Source organism: Girardinichthys multiradiatus, chromosome 11 (genome assembly GCF_021462225.1).
Source record: "Girardinichthys multiradiatus isolate DD_20200921_A chromosome 11, DD_fGirMul_XY1, whole genome shotgun sequence".
In the NCBI taxonomy this organism is placed as follows: Eukaryota; Metazoa; Chordata; class Actinopteri; order Cyprinodontiformes; family Goodeidae; genus Girardinichthys; species Girardinichthys multiradiatus.
This window is the reverse complement of record NC_061804.1, coordinates 33385255-33409280: the sequence shown is the minus strand read 5'-3', so window position 1 is coordinate 33409280 and position 24026 is coordinate 33385255. Positions and strand designations below refer to the sequence as shown.

At 42.3% G+C, this 24026-nt stretch overlaps 1 protein-coding gene across 3 annotated transcripts in view; it reads right to left on the bottom strand.

Annotated features, from left to right (window-relative positions):
* Nucleotides 1-24026, bottom strand: part of LOC124876278 (unconventional myosin-Ic-like) — a 36453-nt gene that overhangs the window by 6086 nt on the left and 6341 nt on the right. For all 3 annotated transcript variants that reach the window (XM_047378922.1, XM_047378921.1, XM_047378924.1), the window contains 18 exons: nucleotides 22378-22576; nucleotides 22164-22244; nucleotides 21869-22048; nucleotides 21678-21776; nucleotides 18950-19063; nucleotides 18789-18860; nucleotides 18590-18709; nucleotides 18421-18503; nucleotides 18187-18292; nucleotides 17989-18069; nucleotides 17798-17889; nucleotides 16767-16861; nucleotides 16623-16669; nucleotides 16394-16474; nucleotides 16088-16193; nucleotides 6219-6336; nucleotides 6029-6142; nucleotides 3368-3444 (listed from right to left, as the gene is read on the bottom strand). In XM_047378922.1, coding sequence (XP_047234878.1) covers nucleotides 3368-3444; nucleotides 6029-6142; nucleotides 6219-6336; nucleotides 16088-16193; nucleotides 16394-16474; nucleotides 16623-16669; nucleotides 16767-16861; nucleotides 17798-17889; nucleotides 17989-18069; nucleotides 18187-18292; nucleotides 18421-18503; nucleotides 18590-18709; nucleotides 18789-18860; nucleotides 18950-19063; nucleotides 21678-21776; nucleotides 21869-22048; nucleotides 22164-22244; nucleotides 22378-22576 — 1865 coding nt within the window. The remainder of the gene's footprint in view (nucleotides 1-3367; nucleotides 3445-6028; nucleotides 6143-6218; nucleotides 6337-16087; nucleotides 16194-16393; nucleotides 16475-16622; nucleotides 16670-16766; nucleotides 16862-17797; nucleotides 17890-17988; nucleotides 18070-18186; nucleotides 18293-18420; nucleotides 18504-18589; nucleotides 18710-18788; nucleotides 18861-18949; nucleotides 19064-21677; nucleotides 21777-21868; nucleotides 22049-22163; nucleotides 22245-22377; nucleotides 22577-24026) is intronic.

The window sequence follows — 24026 nt, the reverse complement described above, 5'->3', positions numbered from 1 at the left end:
AAACCAGCAGCTAGATCAGATGGCGTCTCTCTTATGGTGCGTTCACACCGAAGGCGGATTCTGCGATAGGAGCGGCCAATTTACATGTTATCCCTATGTAGAGGCGCGTTCAGGAGCGGAGCGGCGTGAGGCGGTGCGAAGGAGACGAAGGACGCGGTGCGGAAGGCGCGCCGAGCGAAGCAGGAGTGGAGCGAGAGCGATGGACGAGTTGAAAAATCTGAACTTTTTCCTAAATTCGCGTCGCGTCAACCAATCAGCAATCAGGGACTGGATGTGGCTGTGACGTAGGGTGAAAAACCGCAGCGTAGAAGAAGCGGTTGTCAGTGAAGACGGAGGACCAGATCATAGTGGCGGTGTGCGGCAAGCCAGAGTTGTATGATTCAACTAATTACTTTTACTGAGACAAGTACAGAAAGGACCTGGCCTGGTTATGTTTAGGCACAAATATCTTATATTTAGGAGATGTGGACATTAAAAATTGGCAGTTTTTTTATTGAGCTAAGATTTATTTACTCACCGAAGACAGATGGACAGGCGTTCAGCAGCGGGGATACAGCGCCGGTAGTTGGTGTCCCGGAGGCCGATTGTCTCCCAACGCGGGACAGCAGATCTTCGAACTGGGTCCTGGATAGACGGAAGTACCACTGAAATCAACCGTCATCCAGACGCAGCTCCTGGAGTAGGTGGTTGTAATCTCCGAACTGTTCCCGTCCCTGAAGAATCTGGTGAACCCAGGGACGTCGACGTCGGCAGCGTTTTTTGGCTCTCCTCAGGTAAAACATCAAAATTAGGTCCGTGAAATCCATGTTCAGTTGAAACCAGCAAGCAGCAGATGGAAGCTCCTCCTATTTGTTGACACGGCGAAGCGTTGCCGCTTGTTGCCAAATGGCAACGCGAAGTTCACGCGGAATGTCGAGCAGGCAAAAGCACACAAATGACGCAAAATATTTGCAGAATCCACGTTCGGTGTGAACGCACCATTACAGCTCGCTCTGAGTTCTCGGTCCGCCGAACCCACAGGGGGCGCAGCTGAGCCCAGTAGAACTTAATCGATCAAAACCTAGTGTTACAGAAGCAGATCGCTACTGAGCCCCTGTCCCAGCCCCGTCAGGTTCTGGCTTTAGATGGGTTGCCCTTACACAGGATTACCCATAAGACCGAGCCATTGGAGCTTGTTCTGTCTGGTAACCACAGAGAATTAATTACCTTTTTCGTATTTCCTATTAACCAGAGCTCATTAGTGCTAGGGTTTCTGTGGCTACAGCTCCACAATCCCCACCTAAATTGGGCTGAGCTTGAGAATTGTTTATCTTCCTACTTACAGTCCGCCATTTGCCCCAGACCCAGGTAAAGGAGGGTGAGGCGGAGGAACCTCCGGATTTGACTCTGGTCTCCGATTACCGTGACCTGGGGCTGGTGTTCAGTAAGTCCCGAGCCCTGTCACGACTGTCCCACCGCCCCTACGACTGCGCCATAGAGCTCCTTCCCGGAGCCCCATTACCTGCTAGCCGGCTTTATAAGATCTCCCGGCCTGAGAGGCAGGTAATGGAGAAGTACATCGCTGAGTCCCTGGCGGCAGGTATTATCCGGCCGTTCTCCTCTCCCCTTGGAGCAGGCTTCTTTTTCGTAGGAAAGAAGGAGGGGACCTTACGTCCCTGTATTGATTATAGAGGCCTAAATTCTATTACTGTTAAGAATGCCACTTTTAGCATCGGCTTTCGAGCCAGTCCACGGGGCCACTATTTTTACTAAGTTAGACCTCCGTAATGCCTACCATCGTACGAATCCGCCAGGGAGACGAGTGGAAGACGGCCTTTAAGACACCGCTAGGACATTTTGAATACCTGGTTATGTCTTTCGGACTGTGCAATGCTCCAGCGGTGTTCCAGGCTCTCGTGAATGATGTGCTGAGAGACTATTTGAACACCTTCGTATTCGTGTATCTCGATGATACACAATAGGATATCTTCTGGTGGCCCTCACTACATAAAGACGTCAGAGAGTATGTCAATGCCTGCACCACATGCGCCAGAAGCAAGTCATCTAATAAGCCTTCTGCAGGCTTGCTCCAGCCACTCTGTGTCCCCGGGCGACCCTGGTCCCACGTCGCTCTGGACTTTGTTACCGGTTTGCCAAATTCCCACGGGATGACTACTATCCTGACGGTCGTCGACCGGTTCTCCAAGGCCTGCCACCTGATTCCCCTCTGAAAGCTACCTTCGGCCCTCCAGACTGCCAAGCTGATGGTCAAGCATGTTTTTCGCCTCCATGGCATACCTCTAAACCTGCTGTCTGACTGGGGGCCCCAGTTCACCTCCCAGGCATTTCTGCGCTGCCCTGCGGGCTAAAGTGGCGCTGACCTCGGGCCACCACCCCCAGTCCAACGGCCAGGTCGTGTGCCTCAACCAGGAACGGCTCTGCGGTGTGTTGCCTCAGCAAATCCTACCGAGTGGAGCACCCACCTGTTGTGGGCTGAATACTCTCACAGCTCCCATGTCTCGATGGCAACCGGTTGCACTCCTTTTGAGATCTCCTTGGGATACCAACCCCCACTGTTCTCTTCAGAGGAGGCTGACATTGCTGTTCCGTCAGTCCGACATTCTATCGGCAAAAGCAGGTGGATTTGGGAATCCGCTACCAGGGTGCTTCACCGCACCGCAGCCCAGAACAAGCGCTATGTGGACAGATGACGCACCGTGCCCTGCAGTACTGCCCCGATCAGAAGGTCTGTAAGTGTGCAGTTTGAAGATTAAGTTAGCAAAAGCGAAAAGATGTAAGAAGCTATTAAAAAGGGAACTGTATGCCCTACGACATGTCTACAGTTTATTCAGGCTGCAAGATGGTGAGAGAGAGTGAAACTTAAAGTATATAACAGAAAGGAAAAAAATTGTACATTATTGTTGCAGTGTTTTATCCGTCTTTGTTTTGGAACATGCTGGATTTGGAAATATTGGCAGCCTTTTGGAAATCTCAGAGTTAAAGTAAAGATCTACTTTTTCTCAGTAATTCAATGGAGACAGATGTTTTAGTAATGCTAACTGCACAACTAACTACTACGCTAAAGAACTGCTAAAAATGACTGTTGAACCATATTGCTTAGTTTTTAAAGACTAAAACCTTGTTCTACATCAATTGCCAAAAATTAGCATCGGCAGGTCAAAGCTATACAAAAGATCAGAAATAAGCCACAAAAGTCAAATGAGTTAATTTCTAGTATTAAACGTATTCATTGGGAAAGTAGTAAGAATGAAAGTTTTTCACCATTGCATTTCTGGTTCCTTAATCAGACTGTGCCTTACAATGTTATTAATGTGGAGTGAGTTTTGTGTATGTCATGTCACCGTGTAAGACAAATATAGTCACTTACCGATCTCTGGCTTTTTTGCCTCTAGTGCATCCTCAGTAGTGAACAGAGTTTTTGGGAAACGGATGAAGATTTTTGATCTACAGAAAAAAGACAAGAATCAGAAGGCCGATATGCTGCTTAATTGGAAATAAACTACACTTGCCACCTTGATTTGTGTTTACAACTGTGTTGCATCATGGCTCTACTGAAACTTTATGGGCTTAGGAAATTGCGAAATCAACATTTCCTCTACTTGATGCAAGGATTCATTGACTTAATGGTAGGAGATATCTCTGGACCAAAGGGTGGTGGTTTGTTTTTTGTAATTTCCATTCCTTAATTGACCATATTACATGGCTTAGAGTTCAAACATAAAAATACAACTGTCATTGCAGCAGTATTTATAATTAGTTCAGCATCATCCTAAAAAACAGTCCACTTATACCTTCAGTGCTTTCCAGTTTCATCAGTGGTACCAAAGGGAAGATTGATGGGGGAGAGTAATAATATCTGGTGTCTATACCTATGTCTGTATAAAATCACTTTACACTGGTATATACATTGATCCTTGCGCAATAAATACTTTCCATACCTAGATTCATTTTTAAACTCAAAATACACGGCACAGGAAGAGATCTCACATATCTCTGCTCTCCAGTTTTGTATCTTTGTTTAATGATCCTTTTAGACAAGTTTAGATCAACATATTTAGATAAATCATCTTAATCTAATACTTAACTTTCATAAATTTCCCATGGTGGAGTAATTTTCATCATTATACAATTCAAGCAAATAATCATACCTTCTTATAGTTTACCTATCTAGCGGTTTATAAGTCCTGGCCAGAAACCAATAGTTCTGTTTTTAGCAGCAATACATGGTTGGAATGTTCCAAGTTGTTCATATGGACATATGTTTACATGTTAATTTGTTTACCTTTAATGTATATTTTTAAAATATACGTGGATTTTTTCAAGGACTGCATAACTTTCTGTTCATCACAGTTTGCATGCATATAACATAAGACATGTCCCTTTATGGTCAAACAATTCAAATCTTACATTTTAAGCCAAATTACTATTTTACACTTACTCCCGGGTGCAAACATTGCCTTACTTCCTTTTTATATGGAGTTTCAATTCATTTTATTAGACACACGTTCAATTGCTTGTTAAAACAAATGGTGAGTCCCCCAGCTCTACAGTATATAGACAGTTTAAAGACATGTCAGTGAAGTTTGAGCTTTGGTGCCAAATGGAATGGTCTAAGTATTTTAGAAACAGCTGACCTACTGGGATTTCCAAGCACAACCATCTTACGGGTTTACAGAGAATGAACCAAAAGTGACAAAATATCCAGTGAGAATCAGTTGTGTGGATGAAATTGCCTTGTTGATGTAGATAAGAGGGAAATGGGCAGACTGGTTTTGTAGAAAGGCAACAGGAGGTCAAAAACTCAGAACATCTCAAACTGTTTTTTTAAATATGATAATGAGTTCCTTGTCCAAAAGAGCAGTTAACGATGTGCTAAAACAGAAAAAAATGTTGCATCAGGGGTTTTCAGCAGACAAATCTGCAGTGACTGTGTGATGTTATCGAGACAATTTGGATGAAAGTCTCTGAGAAATGTTTCCAACACATTGCTGAATGGATGCTACAAAAAATTAAAGCTTAAGGATAATAGTGTCCAACCCATACTGGCAAGGTGTACCTTGTTGGAATAATTTAATATAGATTTATCTTATATTTTCTCCTATCCTTAACTTGACTATTTGATTTTTGTAACCTTTCATGATGTTTGTGTGAGTAAAGGATGTGATGAGTTTGTCTGCAGGCAAAGGTCATAAATGGAGCTGAGAAGGAAGCAGTCGCAGTTAAGGAGGTCATAAAAGATGAAGGCTGATTGCGCTGAACAGAAGACGCACTGATCTTAAAATGATGGAGACTGTGGAAGTGTGTTGTTGAAAGATAATGGTGTTTATGACTTGTTTACGATGCAGCTGTTGTTTCCCATCCTTAGAGAATGACGTTCTTTGTAATTAGGGACCCCCGAAAAGATAATAAAAAGAGAGGGTCGGACAGATGTTTTTCAGAGCGGTATGAGATTGGTAACTGAACACATCTTGTCCGTTCTCCTCGCAGCGAATAAATAACTAATTATTTGTCTCTCTCTTCTTTTTGTGATGTCATAAGTATTTTAGGTTGTTTAAACCTGACATACCTAATGTACAGTATTTAAGTATAAGTTTTTATAAAATAAATGGACCATCTCTAAATCCTCTTCTTGGCAAGAGAATTGAATTTCTTATCAGTTTTCCTGTCTCAATATTATAATCCAATTTCCATCACTACCAATTTCTAAAATTCTTCAAGCCCATTCATCTTTTTTGCAAACTCTCATTTGTTTAAATCCTTCTAATTGGATAATTTGCATATAATAAAACTACAAGCTTCATATAGATGTCAATTATCCTCAGCCTGGATGCACTCACACTCACTGAGCAATAAGGGCTCCTTTAAATAATTAATTTACAGGGAAAATAAATGTTAATCTCAAGTCCAGGAGAGTGGTAATACTTCCTGCTCTTGACTATATATTTTAAGCCACTGATTAAACCCATGGTTATCAACAGTGCTTTTCAAATGTGTTTCTAGAGGTCATGCAACTATGTCCTCTGGTTACCTGCCCAGTTTATACTCCTCTGCTTTGTAGCCCAGGTGGTTTACCAGAGCAGAAACCCCGTCAGCCAGTTTTCCGTTCCAGTTGGGCCATGTCTCAGGACACAGAGGCTTGTACCTAAAAACATTTTGTGGTTCATTAACAGGAGAGAACAAATAGGTTAAAAAATAGTTGGAGGAGAGGAGGGAGTCACCTCTGCAAAAACGCTTCAAAGCGACGGCGATAGGCAAAGCCAGCTCGCCGGACTCTTAGGTTCTCCATCAGACCCAGGTACTTCACCTGATGTCTCACCAGAACTTCATCAAAACGACCTGTAAGCAGAGAGCATTTTCACGTTATAGATACCATGCCATATAAAACACATTATTGTCATTAAAGTTAATGAAAACCCCGAATATAATGATATACATTAAGTCTTTATCTTCCAATTAAAGATGTGACTTCATTTTTTTTCTTTTCAATGATAAACTTGATTTTGAACCCACTGCTTCATCAAACTTTCAGATCTTGGAGCACATTATCTCTTCCCCTCCCTGAAAACCTGGAACATGACCATCTTGCTTTATTAAAGAAGACAAATACTATACTGTAAAGAATAATAGTCACTTTTTCTACTTAGAGTGTCAGGATTTGGAGTTCTGCTGCCTGCTGCTTACACCTTTTCGACACTAGGTGCCGCCAGTAGGAGTGTACCTGAGGCGACAGGTGTTGTGCATCTACTCATCAGCTGGGAAGCATATGGAGGAAGGTGGCCAACACCTCGGCGCCTGAGTGTTTTTGCCTCCGTGGTCATTTCTGGCCAGTTCTGAAATCTTTGCATGATTTTTACCATGGATATCTTTTGAAGGATCTGTTGTTGCAAACTCTAACTTGCTTTGTTACCTGTTCCAGGTGTGAATCCTACCTGATCTGTTCCAGTCCTCCGTAGTGGCTAAGGCTACTTCTTGATCTAGTCTGTGCATGGCAAGCTGAACTCCTTTCCTGACATTTATTCTCTCCCTGGCGGGTTATTCCGGAATCTCCAATAAGATACGTTTATGTTGGTTCATGTTTCTGAGGTTCAGCTATTTATCTTTTCTCTTTGTGTTTTCACAGTAAGGAAGATTAGACTCGTCGCTCCTGTTGTTCCTGATCAATCTTTCAATAAAAACTTATTCCTTTTACAAAGTTCTCTGAGAGTCTCTGCATGTGGGTTAAGTCGGCTGTAAAAATCATGACAGAACACTCAGGCCAGCCTAACCCAGCGGAGAACCTTCAGAGAACTTTAGCTGAACATAGCCAGCAAATTCATACGCACAGTTCTACTCTCCAAACCCTCCTAGATAGACAGCTGCAAACAAACCAGCAGCTGGAGCATTTGGTATCACTGTTTCAATGTGCTTGTAGTTCTGAGTCTGCCACACCCATTGGGGGTGCTGCTGAGCCACTGGAGGCCCAACATCCACCACCTTTTCGAGATGTTTCTTCTCCTCATCCTGAGAGATTTTCCGGAGAGATGGGTGGATGTCGTGGTTTTTTCCTTCAGTGTAGGTTGGTGTTTAACTGGTCACCTCGAGCTTTTTCGCATGATGAGGGTAAGATTTCTTATGTTTTGAGTTTGTTAACTGGAAGGGCGCTCCGATGGGCGGAGGCAAGGTTTTCCAACTGCACTGGTTTCGGGTTGTCATATGAGGATTTCATTAAGGAGTTTAAACAGACGTTTGATGTAGCTTCAGATCAGTCCTGTATTGCCCGCAAATTGTGGGCATTGAAACAGCAGAATCGTCCTTTAGCGGACTTTTCTATCGATTTTCGTACATTAGCTGTATCCTCAGGCTGGAACGCAAGCGTGTTAAAGGCGGCATTTTTCCAGTCTTTGAACGAGCCCATAAAGAACGTACTAGTCCTTGTAGATGAACCAGAAGAATTAGATAAGTACATTGATTTAGCTATCCGCATTGATTCTTGCCTACGGGAAAGGAGGAGGAATCGCTCCGAGAGAGCGTTGGAGCGAACCTCTCCGTTTCCTCCGTCCCCGTTACCAGTGTCATTAGGGCCTCAAATCAGCCACCCCGAGACCGAACCTATGCAGATTGGGAGAGCTAGCTTTCCGCCTGGAGAACAACAACTACATCGAGAGGCCAACCAGTGCTTCTATTGTGGTGCTTCCGATCATTTCATTTCCGGTTGTCCGGTTCGGCCAAAAGGGCGGGTCCGTCGGCTGTGATGGGGCAACCGACGGACCGATCCTCCAGTAGTAAGACCCCACGCTTCACGTTACCGGCTACTTTGTTTGTGAACCATCACTCTGAGGTTTTATCTGCCCTAGTTGACTCAGGTTGTGATCTGAACTTGATTGATTTTGATTTTGTTTCAAAGAAAAAGATTTCCACAGAAAGATTGACCCAGCCACGTTGGGTTTTGGCCCTGGATGGTTTATCTCTTCATGAGATCACCCATCAAACACTGCCTCTAGAGCTTGTTTTGTCCGGTAATCACCGAGAAGGGGCATCTTTTTTTGTTTTTCCCATAGCTCACAGTACGTTAGTACTTGGTTTTCCCTGGCTCCAGCGCCATAATCCCCACATAAATAGGGCAAAATAACGGGTAGAAGTGTGGTCTGAGGGATGTCTCAATTCATGTTTACAGTCAGCCATCTGTCCTACAACTCCTGGTGAGGAAGGTATGGAGGAGGAACTCTCAGACTTAACCAGAGTTCCCCCCAAGTATCATGACCTTAAGATGGTCTTTAGCAAGTCTCGTGCCCTGTCTCCACCTCCTCATCGACCATACGACTGTGCCATTAATCTTCTTCCTGGTGCCCCTTTACCCTCCAGCCGACTCTACAGCATCTCCGGGCCAGAAAGAAAAGTAATGGAAAATATATTGCTGAGTCTTTAGCTGCTGGGGTTATTCGTCCCTCTTCGTCTCCTTTAGGGGCAGGTTTCTTCTTTGTGGGGAAAAAAGATGGAGGTTTACGTCCTTGTATAGATTACAGGGGTTTGAACGCAATTACTGTTAAAAACAAATATCCTCTTCCTCTGCTAGCTTCTGCGTTTGAGCCTGTACATGGCGCTGTTGTTTTCTCTAAGCTGGACCTCAGAAATGCCTACCACTTAGTCAGAATCTGCCAGGGAGACGAATGGAAGACAGCATTTAAGACTCCTGTGGGACATTTCGAGTACTTGGTGATGCCTTTTGGCCTAAGTAATGCCCCAAGCTCTCGTCAACGACGTGTTGAGAGATTTTTTGAATATTTTTGTATTTGTGTACCTGGACGATATTTTAATTTTTTCCAGGAGTCTAGAGGAACACCGCCACTATGTGAGACAGGTTCTACAGCGTCTCCTTGAAAACAGACTGTTTGTTAAGATGGAAAAGTGTGACTTCCATCAGTCAACCATCAGTTTCCTGGGTTTTGTCCTGGAGGAGGGACAGGTTCGTGCCGACCCAGGAAAGGTCCGAGCAGTAATGGACTGGCCAGTACCTGACTCGAGGAAGAAGTTGCAGCAGTTCTTGGGGTTTGCCAACTTCTACCGAAGATTTATTAGGAATTACAGCCAGGTGGCGGCCCCATTGAATGCGCTAACTTCCACAAAGACGACCTTCCGCTGGGGTTCGGAGGCTGAGACCGCCTTCACCCGGCTGAAAAGACTGTTCTCCCAAGCGCCTGTTCTGATCCATCCAGATTCTACAAAACAGTTTACCCTGGAAGTAGACGCCTCGGATACTGGAGTGGGAGCGGTGCTCTCCCTGCTTTCTGATCAGGATGGAAGGCTTCATCCATGCGCCTTTTTCTCCCGTCGATTGACCCCTGCTGAATGAAACTACCAGGTTGGAGACAGAGTTGCTGGCCATTAAGTTGGCCCTAGAGGAGTGGAGGCATTGGCTGGAGGGCGCTGAACATCCTGTGTTGGTCTGGACAGACCATAAAAATCTGTCATACATTCAGTCAGCTAAGCGTCTCAATGCACGTCAATCACATTGGTCTCTTTTCTTTTCTCGAGTTAATCTGTCTATTTCTTTTAGACCAGGTTTCAAGAACATCAAACCAGACGCTCTATCCCGCCAATTTGAACCTGAAGATACAGAGAAACATACCGAGTCTATCCTGCCGCCTAGCTGTACCGTGGGCTATTTAACCTGGGAGATAGAGGACTTGGTGCGGCGAGCTCTCTCTGATGATCCTGGGCCAGGAACTGGACCTCCTGGAAGGACCTATGTTCCAGCATCAGTGCGATCCAGAGTGATTGGCTGGTTTCATTCGTCCAAGTTCTTCGCTCACCCTGGTGTCAGTAGGACTATTGCCGCAATCACCAGACGCTATTGGTGGCCGTCCCTTCACAAAGACGTCAAGGAGTACGTGACGGCCTGCACCACATGCGCTAGAAGTAAGTCTTCTAATCGACCCTCTGCAGGCTTACTTCAACCTCTCAGCATCCCTGGTCGACCCTGGTCCCATGTGGCCTTGGACTTTGTCACAGGTCTACCATGTTCTCACGGAATGACTGTTATTATGGCCATTATTGACCGATTCTCCAAGGCCTGCCACCTGGTTCCTTTCAGAAAGCTGCCATCGGCCCTCCAAACTGCTAAATTGATGGTCAAACATGTTTTTTGCCTGCATGGCATCCCCTGTTGCCTGTTGTCCGACAGGGGCCCTCAGTTTACTTCCCGTGTCTGGAGACATTTCTGTGAAGGCCTAGGGGCGAAAGTGGCGCTAACCTCATCATCCCCAAACTAACGGCCAGGTGGAGCGCCTTAACCAGGAGTTGGAGGTGGCCTTGCGGTGCGTGACCTCCACCTGCCCCGCTGAATGGAGTGACCACTTGGGGTGGATCGAATACGCCCACAACTCTCATGTCTCCTCAGCCACCGGTTATTCACCTTTTGAGGTTTTGTTGGAATACCAACCTCCGTTGTTCCCGTCGGAGGAGAAGGACATCACAGTTCCTACTGTACAACACCACATACGGAGATGTAAATGGGTTTGGAACTCCGCCAGCCGGGCGCTTCACCAGACAGCTGCCCGAAACAAGCCCTATGCAGACCGTCGAAGACTGCCTGCTCCTAGTTACCTCCCTGGTCAGAAGGTTTGGCTCGCCGCACGGGACATTCCACTCGAGTCCCTGTCCAGAAAGCTCTCTCCCAGGTTCATCGGACCCTATGTAATTGATTCTCTCGTGGGTCCTGCATCTGTTCGCCTTCGTCTGCCTCCTAGTCTCAGTGTTCACCCTGTTTTTCACGTTTCTCAGTTGAAACCTGTTCAGACCAGCACGCTCTGCCTTCCGGCCTTGCCCCCTCCGCCCGCCCAGGACTTTCAGGGCCACCCTGTCTACTCTGCTCGCCGCATTGTGGCCTCTCGACGACGTGGACGTGGACATCAGTACCTCGTTGACTGGGAGGGGTATGGTCCGGAGGATCGCTCCTGGGTTCCGGGTTCCTTCATTGTTGATCCCTCTTTGATCCGGGATTTCCGGGCCCACCAAGCAGCGTCTTCTGGGCCGCCAGGAGGCGGCCGTTGAGGGGGAGGTGGTGTCAGGATTTGGAGTTCTGCTGTCTGCTGCTTACACCTTTTTGACACTAGGTGCCGCCAGTAGGAGTGTACCTGAGGCGACAGGTGTTGTGCATCTACTCATCAGCTGGGAAGCATATGGAGGAAGGTGGCCAACACCTCGGCGCCTGAGTGTTTTTGCCTCCGTGGTCCTTTCTGGCCAGCTCTGAAATCTTTGCATGATTTTTACCATGGATATCTTTTGAAGGATCTGTTGTTGCAAACTCTAACTTGCTTTGTTACCTGTTCCAGGTGTGAATCCTACCTGATCTGTTCCAGTCCTCCGTAGTGGCTAAGGCTACTTCCTGATCTAGTCTGTGCATGGCAAGCTGAACTCCTTTCCTGACATTTATTCTCTCCCCTGCGGGTTATTCTGGAATCTCCAGTAAGATATGTTTATGTTGGTTCATCTTTCTGAAGTTCAGTTATTTATCTTTTCTCTTTGTGTTTTCACAGTAAGGAAGATTAGACTCGTCGCTCCTGTTGTTCCTGATCAATCTTTCAATAAAAACTTATTCCTTTTACAAAGTTCTCTGAGTCTCTGCATGTGGGTTAAGTCGGCTGTAAAAATCATGACATAGAGCATTTGTTTGGATATCTTACATGCTGATATAACACAAGCCGATCACCTGGTTTGGGCCAGCACAGATCTGACAATGTCTCATAAGATTCAGAATGAATCCAAGCTCCTTGTTGTTATCTTGGCCTGATGTCAGCTTCAATCATGCTTTTCAGAAAGAGAAGTCTGCTTTCAGCAGCAAGTTCTGATCGGTGCTTATTTACATGGTAACTTACACTACACTGAGCCACATTTGTGCCCAAATGTACTTTGGTATGGCAAGTTACTATGGTAACTATAAGCTGGAGGACTGATGTGAAGTGAGGCAGATCCAGTGGTAGGAGAACACAGAGATGAGTCGAATGGCTCGTTCCACCTTATAGCAGTAAAAGCATTGGCTGAAAGGGGAGGCTTTGCATCGTATCTGTGGTATTTTCATCAAAGCATGTCATAGATATGTTTGGGGCTCGGGTGCTCATTTACCCTCAGCTAGTTGTGGGAAAACAAGCATATGTTTCTAAAGAAAGATCTTCTCTCATGAGTTGTATGTATTTGAGTTTTGTTTTGGCTCTTGCTCACGACTGAATGTTTTCCAGGAGGTGCTTTAGTTCATTCCTTTTTGGTTTAATGTCTTATTGAGTCTGTTTATGGTGCATTTTTGTTGTTTTATTTTCAGATTATTTTTTTTGGTTTCTTTGTCTTTGTTTCTCTAATCAATTCCTATCAGGTTTTGTTTCCACTGCCTCCATAATCAGCTTCATTCGGTCCACCTATTTAATGCTGTTGGGACCCACAGCCATGGATTACAACATCCGGTACGAACTTTTCTGGAACTTTCAAAATAAATCACATTAACCTACTTCCTACACAGCCAGGAAAAGGGTAATGGTGGACTCCCCTTGACGTCACTGTTTTGAATAAAACCCCCGCCTTTCCATTGAATCGATCTCTTCCACACCGGTGATGACCGGGATAGGAGGGGCACAGCGCGCTAATGTCTCTTTGCAGGCAAATAGACATAACTCTTCAAACTGGATCAAAGAGTGTCATAAGATCAGCTGATCATATGCACTAAGTTAAGTACGAATGAATTGCTGTTTGTGTATCTGGTATTCATTCATAAAAATGGGTAATTAAGGTACAACCGTTGCTTAACTTTCTCTCTGAGGTCTGCAGAAGCGAACTGTTTCCAGAGAGTTCCCAGCAAGCCGAGTGAAGCAGTTTCCCAAAGGAAAGACAACGGGACCCGTCACCGTGGTTACGGCAGTAACTGTGCAGTTTGGTTGGCGGACAGAGCGAGCCAACAGCTACGGAGATTAGCTGAAGCTAATCTTTTGTTCACTGAGCTTTCTTCAAACTTCGTTGTCGCCCGGACAACTTATCCTCAGCACGGTTCACATGAGAGGTTAGGTGGTTTGGGCAGAGTGATAGGAGTATTTTAGAATGAAATAATCTAAACATTTTTCATTTTATGAAGTCTGGTTTTGTTTGTGTTGAAACTCAATTATCTTAGTGCTAGCAGGCTATCTCCTCAGCGCGTGCTCAGTTTTGTGTTCTGTGTTTGTTTTTTTTAAGTTAAGACAAACTTTACTTGGAGGGTGATTTTAAACACAGACTGATCATAACGCGCCGTCTGCACTTATGCATTTTAACCCTTTTATTAATGGCATTTTTAAAGGTGTGTGTTTTATTCTGATGATAAGCTATCAGCTTTTTTTGTTAGCTTTCACTTCTAACAGCTAAGAACACCTGTGCTTACAACTAATCTGCTAAGATAATTTACCCAAAAAGGTTGCTAGTTTTCAATCCAGTAAAATATTTCCCTAAACATTGTTTTGCTAAACTGGATAACTCAGTAAACACCATTAAGCCCCATTTCTCCAGAAAGGTTTGGTTCTTTTTCAAAATATTTCTTTAAATATTTTACCATTTCCTAAATAATATTTATTTAAATATTATTTTAATAAATAAAGGCAGCTAATGAGACACCGTTGAGAATTAGTCATCCAGAAGGTTGGTTTTATTCAGCAGATCATTCTTTAAAGCATTATTTTATTAAAATAATATTTTATCTGATCTTGCATTGTGAATGGTTGTCTAAACGTTTGCTGATTATTGCCTAAGTTGGTTCCAAGACTAACTTAACTTCATTTCCAGATTCTTCAAGATAATCCTTGGTTCTCAAACATAAACATTGCATGGTAATGTTGCATCACTCTTTTGGTCATGATTTTCAATCATCTTTAATCAACTTGTTTATATTGTACATTGCCCATCAGTCTTCCTTATTCTTTCATTCTGCTTGGTAGTTTAGTTGGATTGTGTTAGCATAGTAAAGAGTTTGTTGATTGAAATATGTTTGACTTTGAGTCGACTTATTTTTGTTAATAAATTCTTGTAGTTTAAGAAATTGTGTGAATTCATTCTGTGTGTGTACAGAGTTTTGCTGTTCAATAATGTCAGAGCTTGACTTACCCTTTTCGATTTTATCCTAATACCATCGCCTTATTGGGCTGGTATTCACAGGACATCCCTTAACAGACCGAAATATTATTTGATAAAATATCAAAGTATTAATATTAAATAATATATTCATATTCATAGTCACAACAATGCTAATCAGTCTTTTTGTTTTCACTTACGCCATACACTTTATATACTTTGCTGTTCTGTTTACACCTCGCAGGTACCAAAACAAGCCTATCCATGTTCATGCCTGCATCTGTTAGATCCTGCCTTTTGTGAGCTTTTCCTTTTTGTTTTTTTATGAAAGCCTTCTTTTTAATTTAACTGCGCTGCTTCCTGCCTGTCTGCATTCTGGGGTCTAATCCAATGAACACTTCTTGAGATTTTCACCTAATGTGCTTTAATATTTTGTGACTGACTCTATAGTTGTCATTATAAAAATGACAGCATCTTTTATAGTTATTTGTAAGCAACCATGGTAAAGATGTTTGAAAAGTTTTAAAATGCATTTAGCTTTTATTGCGGCAACATAATGTTTGACTGAAAAATGCAGAAATTCCGACAGTTTAAGTAGATTTATGCTGTTTGGCTTTCCATAGTATTTAGCTCTGGAGACTGGGATGGCCATGGAATAAGGTTGTTTTTATATCTGTGTTGAACTGCCTTCATGTTTTGAATCATTATCATGCTCAAAGACCTAACGAAGACCTGTGTTTTGTCTAGAGGCCATATGTGCTTTTAAATGTCCTGGTATTTCAATCTCAGGGCTTTTGTAATTGAATCAGGCCCATAACATCATAGATCCTCCAGCATGCTTAACAGCAAATGGTTCCAGTTAGGTCTCAGTAGAGTAAAGCAAGGTGAAAATGTGATCGTAGGACTGAAAATGATTTTTGTTCTGGTGTCACTCCTAAACAACTTGGCATGTGGATACTGTCTAATGGTTGTTATGGTGACCACAAGATGCCACTTTTTTACTGTAGTTTCCTTACAGTTAGCTTAGTTTTTTTTTTTTACCTCCTTTACCATCCTCTTTGCTGTCATTGATGGCAAGATAAAAACGGGTCCTTGCCCAGCCTAGTGGCAAGGGGCTAAAGGAAATAGGCTTCTCTGTCGCGTCATATTTTTACCTTAAGGAAACAGTACGTTTTTATTACTAATTTAAAGATTGTTTGACATGGCATGGTTCAAAACAAATATTACTTGAAAATTTAAAGGTTAGATTTTTCTACATGTTTTATTGTGAGATTAGGCTACTGCAATAAAAGTTTTAAAATGTTTAAGGCCTATACCTCTGTATATGGGGTTAAAAATAAATGTGGCACAATACCATTATTCATAACCTATTTCTACCCAATTCTTTTTTTTTTCTTTTTTTTTTTAGATATGTGTGCTTCAAATTTGACCTTATTTTTTAGATATGTGTGCTTCAAATTTGACCTTATTTGAGACTATTTACTAACAAGAAATGTTCAGATAAATTTCACACAACACCTAAATGTACCTGGCTGTTTGGCATCATTAGGTTTGATACAGCGCACGTAGGATGGCTCTTTAGACATGAGGATCTCCATTAGCTTCATCAGGCTGTTTTTAAACTGGGAAGCAGCCTAAAGGACAAAGACAAAAACATTCAACTGTGGGAAAACCTTTACAGTTTTGCCCTTAGAAGGAACAGAAAGAAAGAACAGGAAACTCACGAGCGCCTTTAACACCACACCAGTGAGCGACATTTGATTTAAAACAGCCTAAGATGGTAAACAAAACAAAAAAAAAACCACTTAGGAGGCCGTGCGAGAATAATTCACACCATCTCTGGACGTTTTTGGTCGATCACCTCCTCTCTGCGGAAGCAGTGACTTAGGATCTGGTTTTCTGACTGGCACATGACCTAAACGAAAACCAAACCACAAAACCACATGTCAACAATGCAGAAAGACATGCCGTCTTCTTCCTCTTCACCGAAACACTGAAGGAGAGTCAACTATTTTTAAATGTGCTGCAAAGCAGTTATGTGTTCATTTTTACATCCTCTTCACCTCTTTTAGATTCCTGTTCAGCAAGTCGTTGTTCTTGTCCAGGAAGCCTGAAGGAAAAAGAAACACTTTTATTATTAAATAATCAACTAAAGACTTCCATGACATACTTGACTAAAACAATTTTATATTTGAGATCCATCTTACCATTGACATTATAGTTGACCTCTCCCGCGTAGTGTAACAGCCTGAACTCCTCCCTGCTCATAATCCTGCGAGTTTTTCCAGTCGCTAACTTGTGCCTGAAAGACATCCCCCGTATAAAGACCGAATAACTTATGGTTCCTTTAAATTTAATAGTTTACATTTATAATGGGCATGAATTAATTAATTTCTGACTTTTAAGGATGTGTTCAAACTTTTTTCAGAGTCAGATGATCAAGCAACAAATAACTTTAATTTCAAAAACAGGACTTGGGTACACACATTTGACTATATGTTGTGGACTTCTTTTCTAATTCACAATAAAATGGCCAACCGTTATACATTCATATTGAATATCTACAGTTAAAAGCAGATATTTACACACACTGAATAATAGGACATGTCTTGTGGTCTGATGAAATTTAGACTGAACTGTTTGGCCATAATGACTATTGGTACATTTGCTGGTAAAGGTTACAATGGTTATGTCATAAATCCTGACTCTGGGCTATTGCAGGAGGAAAGGCAAATCTGTTAAAAACTAAAGAAGGAAAAAATAACAAGAAAATATATGTAAATTTTTAAAACGAAACTGAAAAAGATAAATAAAAAAAGTATTTGTCATTGTTCTGCCATTTAGGAAATATTAATAATTTAGGGAATTCTGACATAAAACAGGAATCATTTAGTCTAATTGTGAGGATAAGCATTTTGGGTCACATGAGCAAGACCTGGACAGAATTTGTTTTTTTACCAATGACCCCAAACAGGCATCAAAATCAGCTTTGGAATGGGCTTTCCAAAGTCTTAAAGTCATCACTTTTGAAGATTCATGGCCTGTGCTTAAAGGAAACATACCAGGAAACCAATAATTTCTTCCAATTCTCTCAAGAAGCGTGGCCAAAAATATTCAGTCAGAATTATGCCAGAAGCTTGTTCATTGTGTGTGGTACAGCAGGATTTTGCTTCAACCAAATATTTTGCTGCTGTAAGTGTATATGTGAACTTGTTTGTTTGTTTTCAATGATTATTACGTGATAAAATGGGGATGGCCGCCCACTGTGTCCTCCAGCTTCTCCAATAAGGAAATATCACAAGTCTCTCCTGGTCTCAGGCACTCCTCATCCTGAAAGACAGTCACAGCATTTCTCTTAGAAACCAGTGACAGATGCAAAGAAGAGACAATATATACCTAAGACATGTGCACAAAAAGGGTCGTACACACCAGAATGGAGATTATGCCTTTGTGCTTCTCCTCTATCAGGTCACAAATGATCTTGTTGTCAAAGTACTGCACTGTCTCCCACTGTATTTTAAGGACACCGATGTTATGTTGCTATGTGCTCATAGCTAAGAACAAACATGTCAAAATTATTTGCTTTGACAACCAAATGGACAAAATAAGAAAGAAAAAATAACTCACAGCAATTCCTTCTGTCTCATACTCCTCCTGCTCAGATCTGAGAGTGAGCTCGATGAAGAGCTGCTGAAGCTTCTCGTTGCAGTAGTTGATACAGAACTGCTCAAAACTGGAGGAAGAGTTAGAAATAGAGTGCATGAATGATGATATAGACATGTAATATAGACTTGTTTACAGACTATCCTTAAAAAGCAGATGAGCATGCAACACAAACTAGAGAAAAAAAATTAGTTGCACCTGTTGTGCTGCAGGACCTCAAATCCGTAGATATCAAGAAGCCCTATGACCGAGGCATCTTTGCTGTTGTGGTAGTTTTCTGCCTGCATGTACAAAACACACATCAGTGCTAAAACTTGGGAGCAACCCTATGACTGAATTTCTGCCGATAGAGCTGCTGTTCCTGCACCTTTAGAGCAAGTGACTGATTGATCTTCTCCACCAACCAATTGAAAGTCCGGCCATACACAGCCTCGGCCAAAGCATCACGGGCAGAGACTGCCTGTTCAAAATTTAGCGGGCTGACCATCTATAATCCACAAAGACAAAGCAGTCAGCACACAATAAACAAGTTAGAGCACGAGGAACATGCCTGAGAGGACAATCACCTCCTCTCCTTTGGCTGTGAGTTTCTTGTGAGTGAGGGCCTCCTTCAGGGCTGAGCCATCAACACCCAGCAGCTGCAAAACAACAACAGCAAATGTGCTCTCAGCTATGCTGTTATTTGGCAAATTTGAGTATGCAGAAATACCACTGTGACGGTTTTGACCTTTGCGATGTTTGAGATCTGGGTCTCAGTGGTGATATAAGTTTCTCCTTCCTCCCCTTCCCCAAAGAGCGTGTTGCCCAGATGGAGGACACTGGCAATGATGTTCAGCAGTTTCTGATGTAAACAAATGGAAAAAACAACTAAGCACGACTTTACAAATGATCTGTCTAGTTTAAAAGGCTCATTGAATGATAAATATTGAATATATTAAGAGCCAAATATCTTCAATTCATCTCAAATTGTTTTTTGGTTTCTTAGTTACGATCCAATACAAAAACATTATTTCTACATTATTTTTTTAATATTGCTACTTTTACTTTTGTGCTCCTTATTTTTATTCCATAAAAATGGCTCCAGACTCAGTGATTCTATGTTTAGCTGTATACAGGTCCTTCTCAAAATATTAGCATATTGTGATAAAGTTCATTATTTTCCATAATGTCATGATGAAAATTTAACATTCATATATTTTAGATTCATTGCACACTAACTGAAATATTTCAGGTCTTTTATTGTCTTAATACGGATGATTTTGGCATACAGCTCATAAAAACCCAAAATTCCTATCTCACAAAATTAGCATATTTCATCCGACCAATAAAAGAAAAGTGTTTTTAATACAAAAAACGTCAACCTTCAAATAATCATGTACAGTTATGCACTCAATACTTGGTCGGGAATCCTTTTGCAGAAATGACTGCTTCAATGCGGCGTGACATGGAGGCAATCAGCCTGTGGCACTGCTGAGGTCTTATGGAGGCCCAGGATGCTTCGATAGCGGCCTTTAGCTCATCCAGAGTGTTGGTTCTTGAATCTCTCAACGTTCTCTTCACAATATCCCACAGATTCTCTATGGGGTTCAGGTCAGGAGAGTTGGCAGGCCAATTGAGCACAGTGATACCATGGTCAGTAAACCATTTACCAGTGGTTTTGGCACTGTGAGCAGGTGCCAGGTCGTGCTGAAAAATGAAATCTCCATCTCCATAAAGCTTTTCAGCAGATGGAAGCATGAAGTGCTCCAAAATCTCCTGATAGCTAGCTGCATTGACCCTGCCCTTGATAAAACACAGTGGACCAACACCAGCAGCTGACACGGCACCCCAGACCATCACTGACTGTGGGTACTTGACACTGGACTTCTGGCATTTTGGCATTTCCTTCTCCCCAGTCTTCCTCCAGACTCTGGCACCTTGATTTCCGAATGACATGCAGAATTTGCTTTCATCCAAAAAAAGTACTTTGGACCACTGAGCAACAGTCCAGTGCTGCTTCTCTGTAGCCCAGGTCAGGCGCTTCTGCCGCTGTTTCTGGTTCAAAAGTGGCTTGACCTGGGGAATGTGGCACCTGCAGCCCATTTCCTGCACGCGCCTGTGCACGGTGGCTCTGGATGTTTCTACTCCAGACTCAGTTCACTGCTTCCGCAGGTCCCCCAAGGTCTGGAATCGGCCCTTCTCCACAATCTTCCTCAAGGTCCGGTCACCTCTTCTCGTTGTGCAGCGTTTTCTGCCACACTTTTTCCTTCCCACAGACTTTCCACTAAGGTGCCTTGATACAGCACTCTGGGAACAGCCTATTCGTTCAGAAATTTCTTTCTGTGTCTTACCCTCTTGCTTGAGGGTGTCAATAGTGGCCTTCTGGACAGCAGTCAGGTCGGCAGTCTTACCCATGATTGGGGTTTTGAGTGATGAACCAGGCTGGGAGTTTTAAAGGCCTCAGGAATCTTTTGCCGGTGTTTAGAGTTAACTCCTTGATTCAGATGATTAGGTTCATAGCTCGTTTAGAGACCCTTTTAATGATATGCTAATTTTGTGAGATAGGAATTTTGGGTTTTCATGAGCTGTATGCCAAAATCATCTGTATTAAGACAATAAAAGACCTGAAATATTTCAGTTAGTGTGCAATTAATCTAAAATATATGAATGTTAAATTTTCATCATTACATTATGAAAAATAATGAACTTCATCACAATATGTTAATATTTTGAGAAGGACCTGTATTTCTCTTGGATGAAGCCATTGACAAAGTCATTGCTGCTATTAACTCTGTGCATTACCTGTGTACTCTGATTTTCTTTTCCTGGTGTATAGAAAGAACTCATGGTTCAAAACCTTTGTGTTTATCTGAGTCTCCTTCCTGGACTGAATTGTTGACTGAGCTGTTGGTGCCAATACCTTTAGGTGATTCTTTTTCTTTCTTTCCCTTGGAAAGTACTGAAGTTTCAGTTTTTGTTTGCTGACTCTAACTCTCTCTCAGTCAAAAATAACTATGGCAGCCTCCCTATGGATTCTCTTTACTTTCATGAGTCTCTTTTCTGTCCTCTCAACCATCAAATGGCCTTTCCAATTGGTCCTTTCCACTGTTGTCACATACTTGCTCGGGATGCAGGATTGCAGCATTTCTGCAATGTCTCCAATGCAATTGGCTAGGCTTCCCTATATAAACTTTTTACCAACTGGCAGTAAACGATCAACTGAAATGTTATTGTATTATAATTTAAATTAAACTGAACTGTATGTGACTGGAGCTGTATCCCACCAAATGACTGAACTGTTCTGCAATGAACTGACTAACTTCGACTCAACTGAATCTTTTTTTGGTAAAGTGCACTTTACATTTGCCCTAAATTGGTGCTATGTAAATAAACGAAACTAAATTGAATTAATTTAAATTGTTGCTTTGATATTGGACCAGACAACACAAGTAAAGAAATCATCAGCACTGTGTTACCTGCACTTCTTCTGAGGTGAAGCCGATTACGTCCAGGGCCTTGCTCACAGCTTTCCAATTATTCTTGTCACTTATAGAGCTCACTCGGGGACAGTTTCCCTAAAGAAAACAGTTTGAAAACAAAGCCCAATATGATTATGAAACTGCACGATCCTCTGTTGGACAACAGGTTATTTAGTAAGCTGCAGTACTTTAACCAGGTAGCGGTAGTTGTGAGGGTTCCTGACTAGGTTCAGTGTGTTGAGCAGGTCATCTTCCCCTCCATCAAGGAGCTGATAGAAGATGTGAAAGTTTCTTTCTCCGTGGTTCTGGTGCACCACCCGAGATTTCTCTAGCAGGTAATTCAGGATGTGACCACCCATTGTTGCACCCTTGAAAAAGTCACACAAACCATTGAGAGCAAAAAGCAACAGTTATATGTTAGCTGAAGGTTTAAGCCAGCTGAGATGTATGGCCATACTACAAAACAAAACAAAAATTATTTACTTTGAAGTCAAACTGGATATCCATGTATTTTCCAAAGCGGCTGGAATTGTCATTTCTTAGTGTTTTAGCATTACCGAAAGCCTGCACAAAGAAAACAGACACATAAGATTTGAAAAGTGAGCGTTGAACATAGCTTCAACTAAAACTAAAATAACATGATCAACAGAAAGCAGTTAAAAGAAGAAGCTGCAACCAAGAAGATAACCCCACACACCTCCAGAACAGGGTTGGACTGCAGGAGACGCTCACCAAGGGTCACCATGTGATCTTTAGTGGGGCAGGTGATGGCGTAGTAGAGGAGGATCTTTTTGGAGGCCTCTGTTTTACCTGCTCCACTCTCACCTGATATAAGAATACACTGATCCCTCCTCTCAGTGCGCATGGCCCGGTACGTGTTGTCTGATATGGCATAACTTTTGGAAAATATATTGGAAAATAAGCTTTAGTGACAAAATAAGACATGAAAAAAATCCAAAATAGTGCTTATTTTACTAATGGACTTTTCAAGACCTGAAAATATTTTTTAGAGTATTTAAAATTTGATTTCTAAACCACAAGGTTCTTGAAAACATACAAGGATAAATAAGTTAATATATCTCCTTAGCCCACATTGTTAAAATGCTGGCATAAAGAATAAAGAAGCATAATTGCAAAGTTTTGTCAAATATCTTAACTTAATGCTCATCTTCTACAGATGATCCACTTGGCCCTCTCTTTCAGTGTTTAACCCTTTCTCCCTCCTAGATATAGCAATTGACTGAGCATTTACTGTAACTAATTATATGTGCTCTCTTTCAGACTCTAACCTTGTGTCTCTGCTCTGTTCTCTCAAACCCCCAGTCGGTCGTTGCAGATGGCCGCTCACACTGAGTCTGGTTCTGCTGGAGGTTTCTTCCTGTTAAAAGGGAGTTTTTCCTCTCCACTGTCACTACATGCATGCTCAGTATGAGGGATTGCTGCAAAGTCACTGACTGGATGCAATCTGCTGGGTTTCCTTAGACAGAAAAACTTTTTATCCAGTTTGAATAAATAACTGAATCTGACTGCACTGTTCAATAGTTAGGATTAATTGAAATGTATCTACCTGACTTTTGTGAAGTGCCTTGAGACAACATGTGTTGTGAATTGGCGCTATATAAATAAACTGAATTGAATTGAAAAAAAAGAAAACATTCCAATATATGAACATCCCTGAAGCTAAGAAAGATCTGTCATCTCCCATCTTATCAGCACAAAGCAAGGCAACACCCAGGATAGTATTGTGGTGTGTGTGCAGTGTTGCACACAGTGCTGGCAACATGGAGCGCTTTGAGTACACCATGAACAGAATACAGAATACTAAACCATATTACCATCTTTCTATGTAAATAAAAACAAACATCCCAATAAACAAAATTAAGACGTTCAGAGAGAACAAGACCATGTAATGCTTATGGATCGCAGTGGTTTTTTTTAAAAATTTTTTTACTACATTTTAATGAGGTATTAGACTGGGATTTGGTATCAGACAAAGTCTGTTGTGGAATACTTGGAGGGCAAAAAAACAATCCTAATCAGGACATCACTAGTTGTAATAGCGCTGCATATCATTTTTTATGCACAATATATCAAATCCTGGGGCTGCATGGTGGCGCAGTTGGTAGCACTGTTGCCTTGCAGCAAGAAGGTCCTGGATCCGATTCCCAGGCGGGGGTCTTTCTGCATGGAGTTAGCATGTTCTTCCCGTGCATGCGTGGGTTCTCACCGGGTACTCTGGCTTCCTCCCCCAGTCCAAAGACATGCCTGTTATGTTAATTGATCACTCTAAATTGCCCTTAGGTGTATGAATGAGTGTGTGTATGGTTGTATTTGTGTTGCCCTGCG